We start from the raw sequence: 10910 nt of genomic DNA on the forward strand, positions 1-10910 counted from the left end.
AATCCATTTTGTTTTTAAAGTATGGTATACTTTTATCGAAATGTCCGTATTAAGAAAAGATTTCCAAAATTATTTTGTATGATATACAACCTCTATATATAAGGAGTTACACTTCTAATTGTTTAAGTTTATAAGCTTAAAGAAATTTTTTTTCTTAAGTTTTATGACAAGTAACACAGAATATTTTAAGTTTCTAAGCTTAAATTTGTCAATAATAATAATTGTAAATAGCCAACAAATGTTCGCCAATACAGCAGATAATAAAACTTATATTAAATTAAAGTACAGCCAGATATTCGCCTTCACTAATACTAAAGTAATAAATTCTATTATTTTTTCCAATTGCGATATTCTCCCTAAGGCCCCACGTTGGGCGCCACTTATAATGTTCGGCACCACAGAGGGGTCCCTAGAAACATGTAACAGTGTCTTTCACCTATGCACATAGGTTGGGGTAAGTTCGGATAATAACTTTATTTCTATGTGGATAAGTTCGGACACCCGTTTTATTTATGCCTCAGCTAATTTAAAGAACTCGAGCAGGGTCATGGGATATCGTTCGCCTGGGAGCAAAGAATGAGGTAGGTATTTATATTGAAACTTGTTGACGAAAGTACTAAAGAACAAATTTAGGTTTTTAGAGCGCCCCTTTCCTCACTCTTTTAGCTAACGAATGATCGCAATTGAAAGAAACAACTATAACTAATTTAATTAATTTATTGTAAGAACAACCTTCACTAAGTTCTTATTTCCTATCACCATCGTACAGTCTAACGGAGGTGGAAATATTTAATTTAAGTTTTATTACAAGAAATATATATATTTATATCGCTCCACAAAATTATATTGGTCTTATTCCTGGATGGATATCCTTAATTAAAAATGCTATGTTATAAATGTAAAATATCCTAGGTATTAATCCGTTTCACAAACTTGGGCGGTTTCTCTCACGAGTAGTTTTGGCAGCAAACTGCTAACTCCAGTTCAGGACATAATACCAGGATAGTAGCAGGATAGTATGGGGAACATATACCCGGATAAAAACACCCTGGTGGACAAACAAAATAACCAGGTGAGATAATTTTGGAAATCGGTAACTTGTTGTTTTAATTAATTCTATATTTTTAATCGCGGGGTTGCTTTTAGGGGTTTTTGGTGTAACAGAGATAAAACCACTTACCAGAAAGGCTGGGTGTTTTCCTTATTTTCCTCTGATGTCACCGTCACGTTCTCACGTGGCAGCGATGGGAAGATTGAAGGCTGGAAAGGTAATACAAAATAATAAGAAACGGTGTTCTGGACAAAGAACATGAAGGAATAACCTCCGAGCAACACTTGTTTTATTACCAAAACTCACCGAAATAAACTGGCTGTTTACTTTTCTTTGTAAGGGCGGCTTACATTTTTAGGTTAATCGAGTTTAACGGGCTCGGCTAAAAGAACAAAATATTAATTAATACGTGAAGACCACACGATAAAGAAAACAAAGCACTCTTTGAACACTAAAACATACCCCGGAATGAATAGATTGCCTGGGATATTAACTATCTCAAAATTTCACATGCTGTCAGCTACGATTCACTTCAGGCAATGACAATATTTCAATGGTGGCCCGAGACCTTAGCCACGTATCCAACCAAAGAAAAGGAAATATTAGATTGTGAAAACTTTCACCAAAAATTAAGACAAATAACAACATACCCCTCATTTTAAAATTCTAAGTATTTTTGTATGGAAAGAAGAAATTAACTTACATTAAACGAATCTTCAACCCCGTAATGCAAATAGTCACCTTTGCTAATGACCATATCATAGACAAATGAGAACACGACTAACGCCGCAGAAGAAAAACAAAACCAAACTATTAGCTAAATTTTATTGCAAACCAATATCCTAGAATTACTTTACATGTTATAATGTTAATTTATCTTAATGAAAATGAAATCAGATTTTCTCCGACAAGAAAAAAACTTTCATTGAACGGGTATTTATGTGACTCAAATCTTCCCCAACCAGTTTATAAACGTCAAACTGTCAGAAGTGACAGAACACATCTAACCCACGCAGGGTCTCCAAAACAAAGTGAATTTATTACGAAAAGTGAGTGAATACTAAACCAAATGAGATTAAAACTGTGTGGTGTAATACCAGGGAAGTACAGCTTAAAATTGCAGGGCCATATGGCTACGAAATATGTGTAAAATAGCAAACTAGTGCATCAGTTCCGGCATCAGAATTTTACCGGTATGTTTTTATACTTTAAACTCCATTCTAGGGCTCAGTGTTGTGAATTTATACTGCATTACGTTTTCCATTTATCCATCCATCTACTTGCAGCTTAATACGTTAGAAACTATGGAGATGCGTAACCTCTGAAGTGTTACAATATAAGAAAGATCTAAGTATACAAAAGAATAATAACAAACAGAACAGGACAGAACACATTAAATTAATAAAAAGAAAAAAGGAAAGCGTCATACACCAGATCGCACACACAGCGTTCCATCGTTTGGTCGTACCATACTATGGCTGTTCATTAAGGCGGCCATTGCTAGTTGCAACTAGCGCCAGCGGTAGCTACACTAACTAAAAGGCAGGTTCTGACACGACAATAACAAACGTAATTTTATGTGAAAGCTAAAAATCAAAAAATCAAATGTATAAGTTTACAGGATGATAAAAAATACTGAATAACATCGACGGCATAATAATCATGCTGCAGAAGGAGCGAAAAACAAGTGGTAAACATATTAAATGAGTAATTAACTACAGACAGCTCGTGTCAAGTCTCAAGTTTTCTTGACTAAGTTGGTGCGCATCAAGTTATGTGATGCTCTTATTCTATCTAAGCTAAATTATGCTGATGTAGTGTTTGGCGAACGTTTACTAGCTAAAACAAAGAAAGCCCTGCAGCGAGTACAAAATGCATGTGCACGGTTTTGTTTTCCTGTCCCACGACGAGCACATGTTTCGCCGTTCTTAAACCAGCACAATCTCCTTAACATGAACTCACGTAGACATCTGCACTTTGCGACTTTGCTTTTTGGAGTCTTAAATAATAAAGAACCCTCATACCTATATCAAAACTTAACTTCTCCCTTCGCGCCATAAGACACGCCACACGACTCACAGTCCCTCCACACCGCACAATTGCCTTCCGTGGCAGCTTCCGTTTCGCTGCCACAAAGTGTTGGAATGATTTGCCACCACCAGTACGTAATTCTAAAACTGTGTCTACATTCAAAATTCATCTTCGCCAATTCATACTGGCTAAGCAGAAAAGCAACACTTAGGCAACCGTGCAAACTCACACACATTTACATGTACATACATTACACACAAACATTCTAAGACTTTTATGTTATTTAGTTTCTTAGTGTCGTCTAAATTGTACATAGTCCATTTACTTAGTGCCACCTAGTCCATCTTCTAGGCCTTACAGAAAACCAGCGTTGCGGAGTGTGCCATATGGCGCATACCGTGACACCTAGCTGAGTAAGGACCATTTAGCGCAACTTATAATTTTTTGGTTTGTTTGGTTTTAGTTTTAGATAGTTATTGATATGTATTTTGTGCTAATAAATGCTTTTTCTTTCTTTCTTTCTATATAATAGGGGACACTGGCACTGTCGGCACGGCTGGTTGACACCACAGGGGACCCCAGGGCTGGCGCGTACCTCTATCAACACATCTCACTGGAGATACAAAGAGGAAACGCCGGCAGCGTCATGGGGTTCATGCCGCAGGCCGACCTATTGGAAGGGGTTTTCTCGTTATAACTGGGGTATTTTGGTAGGTAAGTTTTAGTTTGTTATTTAGTTTTATTTATAGGTTTAATTTTAGTTTTCATGTTATTGTTTTAGTTCTTACTAGTTTATATGATTTTGTGTTAAATAAATAAAGTTATTATTAAAAAAAAAGAAAAAAAACTTTTAAATGCAGTGACTGTGATTAACTTTGACCAACGTGAAACTTGAACCCACATCCTTGTATTGCCAGTCCGTTGGGTTACCAATTCCGTCAGATTATCATCCGTCAATGACTGCGATTTGACCATTGCAATTGTCACGTGTGACCATGTCACTAGCGACATCTACATTTCTGATGTGTCTTACATATCAATAAATCAAAACGTATCAAAATTAAAATATTGCTTAGACCCTGTACCTGTTGTAGTCGCCACGTCTGTAAAGCAACTTTTTTTTTCGAATGGCTAAATCCCTAGATGTTATGTCACAGATATCTGTGACTGGAAATTAAAAATAAGGACTTTGCCGGCCTAGAACTGCAAGATTTGAATGAAATTCAATTAAGAACCTCTTGTCCTAGCCGCTCCTGAAACGCCATACTTCGCGGCTAGTTAAGGAACAAACCTGAAAGTGGGGAAGGGCAAAACATAAAACAAATATAATTATTACAATAAAATATTTTATTTAGTACTGAAATTTTATAGTAAAACTATTGTTTAAATTAAGCAGAGTTGTATCCAGCAATGCCGGCAGAAACGAGTGGGAACTTGTCTCCGCAAGTGCCGCTGAAGTCGTCCAAGTCTATGGCCCAGTACATGATGCCTGCCAGACCAGTGTTTTTGGCGTATTGTGCCTGCAAAACAAACGAATAAATGTATTATTCTGAAACATACAGATTGTCCAATGTCAAATTAGCTTGTAATTATAGTAAAACGAAATATTTATGCATCAAATTGATTTAAAAAAGTGTGGAATTTAAGGACTGGTACTCTGCTGAACTAATAAGGGTAACAACATACAACTGAAATACCAATATTTAAATTACAGTTGATTATGAGAAGTGTGGAGTGGATGTAGATGTGGTGACAAAGATTGAGATGGGTATGTTAAGGTGGTTTGGGCATGTAGAGAGGATGGATGAGACGTTAACAAAGAAAGTATATGAAGAAGGAGTGGAAGGGTCAGTTGGTAGTGGAAGACCTAGGCGAACTTTTCTTGATCAAATCGGGGAAATATTGCAAAAAGGCCAGGTCAGAAGTACTCGAAACCGACGAGCGTGTATGAGAAACGTTATGAAAGTGTGTGAAGCGAAAGTGGTTTGTCAGGATCGTAGTAAATGGAAATCCGTGATCTCTGCCTACCCCTCTGGGAAACAGGCGTGATTGTATGTATGTATGTATGTATGTATGTATGAGATCAAATTGTGTAAAGATATTTCAGGGAGTAAATTAAGGACTTCGTTTGTATGAAAACTTTTTGGGATGATAAATCTCTTCTTAAATTAAAAAGTCGATGCACTTACCTTAGCCTTGATAGTGTTGGGGTTGTCGTAGCCGACCCAGAAGAGGTCCTTGTTAGCATACACGTAGTTGCCCTCCACCTCAGTGATGCTCCATGCAGAAGGATTATCCTTTTGGTCTTCGCAGATCTAGAAGAATTAACAAATAGTCATTAGTCAATTATGGTGAGTTTTTATATCATCAGAGATTCTAATAATTGTCTGGTTTCATCCCAAAGCTATTCATAGAAATCAAAGGAATCAATAAAATTGAAAATGGATAAAGTACACACATATTTGCAAATGTAACGGATGCAATTTTGGAAATTAGAACATTTTTCATCAGTAGTAACTTTTTCCCGCTTTATCGCTTGTATTACGCCCCTAAGCTAGTTGTCCTGGTTTTGTATGGCTTAGAGACGTGGTGCCTTTACAAATTCGATATAAAAAAGCTGGATACCTATCATCTGAGATGTCACCAAACGCCTGCAACACAAATAGAGACCAAAGCCCTCCTACGTTTATACTTACAATACGTCTGGCCAACTCTATTGTAACGCCTGCAAAAGAGTATTTAAGGCCAAGTTTGGCCTGGCCAGCCACAAAAGAGCCCATAACAGACAAAATAATTCATAATCTGCTGAGGTCGCCGTCATCGAAACCGATGAGGAGGGACTATATAAGTATATATTAGTAATCTTGGTACTCACCTCCAAGTAGCTGTAAGTTCCAGATTCACCGACATAAGGGCCACCTACTCCTGCTCCAGTGACGGGTGCTCCTGTGGAAGTGTTGTCCAGACTGGTCAGGGTGAAGGTCTTTCCGTACGCTCCGAGACCCAGCACCAACTTGGATGGAGAGGCGCCGTTGTTGATCCAGGTGTGGACGGAGTTGTTCTAAGACAAATCATAAACATATTTTAGTCATGGGACAAAATGTTGCTGAATGGGACGTACGAAACACCATGATGCTTTCTATCCTAAATGGTGAGAAAATGTCGATGGCAGGGTCGCTTAAAGAATTAATTAAGAAGGGATGCAGCTTTGGTCTAGCATCATTAAAATACTGTGTAATAAAGTAAGCAATATTAAAATGAACTATAACCACAAAATTAAAATTTTGAAAAAACCCCCGACCGCGACCTAGTGGACCGATTTTCATAAAACATGGCTAAGAACACTCCCGACTAACACAGCTTTCAAATAAAAAAATCTAAATCGAAATCGGTTCATCCGTTCGGGAGCTACGATGCCACAGACAGACACACACACAGACAAACAGACAGACAGACAGACAGACAGACAGACAGACAGACGGACAGACAGACAGACACGTCAAACTTATAACACCCCGTCGTTTTTTCGTCGGGGGTTAATAAAACCAGCTAGGACCGGCGGGATGTCTTCAAAATAGATATCATCCGATGATGACCACGGCCGAGTTCTACCAAGATTGAAACGACTAAGAAGAAGTATAATGAAATATACCTAACCGTCACCAAATATCTAGAAGAAACAAACTCTAAAGTGTGTAAGTAAAGCAAAATATGCAAATTAGGTTGTCGCTTCACTTACAACATTCAAATTTAAGGTAGCAGCGTCAGTTTTCTGTGCGTATAGAGGTGCGTTCACTCCGGTCGTCGTTTCCCAAGAGCCGTGGAAGTCGTACAGCATCAGGTGGATGTAGTCCAGGTATCTAGAAATTAGTACTATGTTAAGTATACTCGTAGTTAAACACAAATTTGCCAGTCAAGTAATAGTCCCAAAACGATAAAAAAGTACTTTTTGGGAACCTATGTCACACTATACGAGGGGCGTTCAATAAGTAATGATAATGAGTATTAAAACATAAGAATGTAAGTATCCTTATATTTTTATAATTAAAAGTAACTCTTTTGTGATTTATTTACATATTTAATTTTTTCAATTATTATTTTTTTGCCCCCTTTAAAAATTAAAATCTTAACGATAGTCTAAATACCATGTCAGTAAGCACTTCACTTCACTATACTTCAGAGTAGCGATTATATTACAATTTTATTTAAAGGTCGGGTATAAAATATTAATGATCCTTATATTGCCTTCAATATTAGGTATGTCACTTGTAGCTTTAAATACACTAACTTGAGCAGCACCCTCGGCAATTTGAGGATTTGGCCCTGTCGACTGCATGTCATTTTGAAGGCCAAAACATTATTATTTGTTTGTTTAAAATGTTCTTATTGTAACTAATCATTTTTTTAATTTTAAAATGATTGTATGTTCTTGTTTAATACTAACGTAATTTTGTTTCCAATCTATATTCTCAATTTTCGTGATAATCTGTAAAAATCGTGAACATGACCCAAAACAGCACCTATTTTTTTTTTGGATACCATACCGTTTGAAAATGTATCTATACGAACTTTTTTTATTGCTGTTACTAACAAAGGATAAACCCAGCTTTAATTTAAAGTATGATTATTTTTGATATTCATGTCAGAAATGAACTCACGACATGTCAAATATTCATGAAAACATGCTCTTATTTTACTGAAAATGTTCATCCCCCACCTTGTGTCAATTATTTACATATCAAAGAAAAACAAATGAAAGTAGTAAAAATTTGAATTATGCAATTTCACTTTAATGAGTACTGCTACATGGACAAGTTAAGAAAAATTAAATCAAGATACAGGAACATATCCATTCTCATTACTTTTTGAACGTCCCTCGTAGCTGTGATCTAAAAAGTGACCATGCAGTCTAACGGTGACAGAGCCGAAAATCGAAGCTAACAACTTAACCACGAGACTAGAGAATAAGCAAAAGTAGTTTTTTCAACACTTACTTAGAAAGTGCGGGGACATCGTAGGACAAATCGATGTTCGACTGGGTAACGGCACAAGCAGCGGTCAATAGGTAAGATTTCTTAGCGAAAGCTTTCTTCAACTCTTTGACGAGAGTGACAAATTGTTGCTGAAAGAAGATAATTATTGAAACAATGTTTAATAAATTGTGTTTTATTGGATTTTGTCTAATATTTATTATGACAAAAAAATTGTAAGTAGGTATTTCAAAAGAATTTAAAGACATAACGGAGGCAGAAACTACAAGTCATTGTTTCATCGCTAAACACGTAATTATTAGGGAAAAGATAAACAAAAATAAAATATGGCTTATGTTGGTACGTACTTTGTCAGTGGCTGCTCCTTCTCTCTGTGAAGGGTACTCCCAGTCCAAATCCAAACCATCGAAGCCATTGGTGTCAACGTAGTTGTACAAGTTCTTGACAAAAAGTGCCCTCTTAGTTTTGTCGTTGACAACCTGCAGACATACAAAAAACATACAGTCAAGCCTATTTTCTGGAGAAGGGTTTCCACTTGCTATGAGGTACGGACGCTAAGAATGCAATCTTTGTGAGGTGCCGTAAAAAGTATAGAAATTATGATTTTTCAAATACAAGTTTTCTTACCGCCGAAAAGTTTGTTGAAGCTTCATTCCAGCCACCAATAGCAGCCAAGATTTTCAATTCGGGATTCTTCTTCTTTAGCGCAATGAGGTCAGACACGGAATCTGCAAAACGTTTTTGTTACAGAATAATTCACATAAGTAATTTGTATACATATGTTTCTGTATATTCAGGCTGAAGGGGAAAATTTATAAATCAGTTATCCGACCTGTCGTCCTGTATGGTAGTGAGTGCTGGGCCACCAAGACGAATGATGAGAGAAGACTGCATGTGAATGAAATGAGAATGTTGCGATGGATGTGTGGTGTGACAAGACTGGATAGGATTCGGAATGAGTATATAAGAGGAAGCCTGAAAGTAGCGCCAGTGACAGAGAAATTGAGAGGAAGTAGATTAGCATGGTATGGGCATGTAATGCGGAGGGATGAAAGCAATGTTATAAAACGAGTGGTAAATATGAAAGTGGATGGATACAATGGTGGTGGAAGGCCTAAGAAAAGATGGATGGAATGTGTGAACAACGATATGAGAGTGAAAGGTATTAGTATGGAAATGACGGCTGATAGAGAGAAATGGAGGAAGATGATCTGCTGCGCCGACCCCAAATAATGGGAAAAGGGCAAGGGAATGATGATGTTTCTGTATATTATTATTAGATAGTAAAAAAATGGACAAAAGGTAATATAAAACATAACATGTGATTAGTGCAAAGGCATACTTGTCAAAGTGGTCAGAGATCTCTTTCAGTTAACCTTCTCGCATTTGTTTTTATGATCGTCAATTAATTCCAGAAAGTTGAATTTAAATGTTAATATTTTTTTTTCTTGATATTTTATTTGTGATTTCAAACGATTAATTCATTTTTAAGTTATTGTTCAGTAAGCATGCGATCCATAATTATTAAGAATTTTACTTAAAAGACAGTCAAAATTTTGCGTATATGTTTTCGACTAATTCGACTGTACATACAATATCAATAATTCAAAGTATAAGTATAGGAATAAATATAATTTCACTTACTTCCTTTCCCTTCAACAGTGCTTTCTTCAGGAGCAACAATGCCTCCGGAGGTTCCGTCAAGCGTGAGGAAGGAATAGACGATGTGCGTGCAGAGATGAGTGGGCAGGTCGCTCACGCCGAAACGGCCTTTTCCGGACCTCCCGTTAGCCCATGTTCCGTAGTAGCAGGTCACTACGCCGCTTGCTGCAAATATTTACTTCATTTAGATTATTTTTTTTGTGACCCTTGAACCTTATCGCAAGAGTGTCAAAATAGTTTAAAGGTTTCAGGTCACCGGAATATTTGAAAATTTCAATAGGAACTATAACGACTTACACTTACAGCTTGCTTTCACGGATGCAGCGAAGCTACCGCCGACGCACAGCAGAGCGCAAACTAGTAAGAGCTTCATTGTATTGGGTTAATAGAGCAAATGCTACCAATTTGGATATCCAAATGCTTTTTATAATAACTTATATCTTATCTCTACCGAAATCGAGATATCAATTGTGGTTCAGTTGAAAATATACAGCTTTATATACTACTGTAAACTATTGTTTTTCGTGTTTGGACATGTGTTATCTTTATCGATAATTAAGTATTAAAAAGCAAATAACTGAGTATAATAAGACTATATGAATATGAAGTGTGATATTTATTTTACTCCTAATTTAAATGTATTGTCTCTCTTATAATTGTATTATATGTGGAATCTGTTTAAACTTCTAGAATTATGGACGGTATGTACACCTGTATATACTTACTAGCTTTTACCCGCGGCTTCGCCCGCGTAATAAAAGTATTCTTATTGAAACGTTTACAAAAAATAAGATTTTCATTTGGATCCGTAGGTTTCTTTGTAGGTACATCTGTCCGCTATTATTTCGATTAAGGTAAAGCGGGGCAATTCTCGACTGGAGGGCCATTGTAACTGATCTATTTGCTGTACGGTCCGGTTTTGGCTGACTGTACCTTACACATATTACTATTGTTTTTAAAGAAATTCTTGCAATGATTGTAGAATTGTTACACAGCGACCACAGCGTAGGTAGTAGGTACGAATATGTATGTATTTTACCTATATAAATATTTATACTGGGGAATCTTCATACAACCAGTGTCTCGACGCTATGGTCGGTAGAGTAAAAAGTACTTCCTTGCATTATCGCTTACAATTTTTTCCATTTTGCTTATACTTATTGCAAACGTAAACA

General features: G+C 36.6%; 1 protein-coding gene across 2 annotated transcripts; it reads right to left on the bottom strand.

The window, feature by feature from the left end:
• Positions 1 to 4410: 4410 nt before the first annotated feature.
• On the bottom strand, positions 4411 to 10198 carry LOC125235902 (acidic mammalian chitinase-like). 2 transcript variants are annotated; one of them, XM_048142533.1, is made up of 9 exons: positions 10039 to 10198; positions 9718 to 9900; positions 8701 to 8801; positions 8421 to 8552; positions 8077 to 8204; positions 6822 to 6942; positions 5958 to 6143; positions 5272 to 5397; positions 4411 to 4602 (listed from the first exon to the last, which is right to left on the bottom strand). In XM_048142533.1, exons 1-9 carry the CDS (start codon positions 10106 to 10108, stop codon positions 4471 to 4473), a joined length of 1179 nt encoding a protein of 392 aa, XP_047998490.1. In that variant the 5' UTR covers positions 10109 to 10198; the 3' UTR covers positions 4411 to 4470. The 2 variants fall into 2 exon arrangements, with proteins under 2 accessions (XP_047998490.1, XP_047998489.1); XM_048142532.1 differs by having other exon boundaries at positions 10033 to 10188.
• Between the last annotated feature and the right edge of the window lie 712 nt (positions 10199 to 10910).

The sequence above is a fragment of the Leguminivora glycinivorella genome, chromosome 18 (assembly GCF_023078275.1).
Source record: "Leguminivora glycinivorella isolate SPB_JAAS2020 chromosome 18, LegGlyc_1.1, whole genome shotgun sequence".
NCBI classification, from domain to species: Eukaryota; Metazoa; Arthropoda; class Insecta; order Lepidoptera; family Tortricidae; genus Leguminivora; species Leguminivora glycinivorella.

What these genes read in the sequence shown, in the direction of transcription:
- LOC125235902 (XM_048142532.1), bottom strand. Translation starts at nt 10,108, where the DNA reads ATGAAGCTCTTACTAGTTTGCGCTCTGCTGTGCGTCGGCGGTAGCTTC. An exon ending in GATGTCCCCGCACTTTCTAA is followed by an intron (nt 6,943 to 8,076) that starts GTAAGTGTTGAA and finishes ACTAATTTCTAG; the next exon opens with ATACCTGGACTACATCCACC. An exon ending in CTACCTTAAATTTGAATGTT is followed by an intron (nt 6,144 to 6,821) that starts GTAAGTGAAGCG and finishes GATTTGTCTTAG; the next exon opens with AACAACTCCGTCCACACCTG.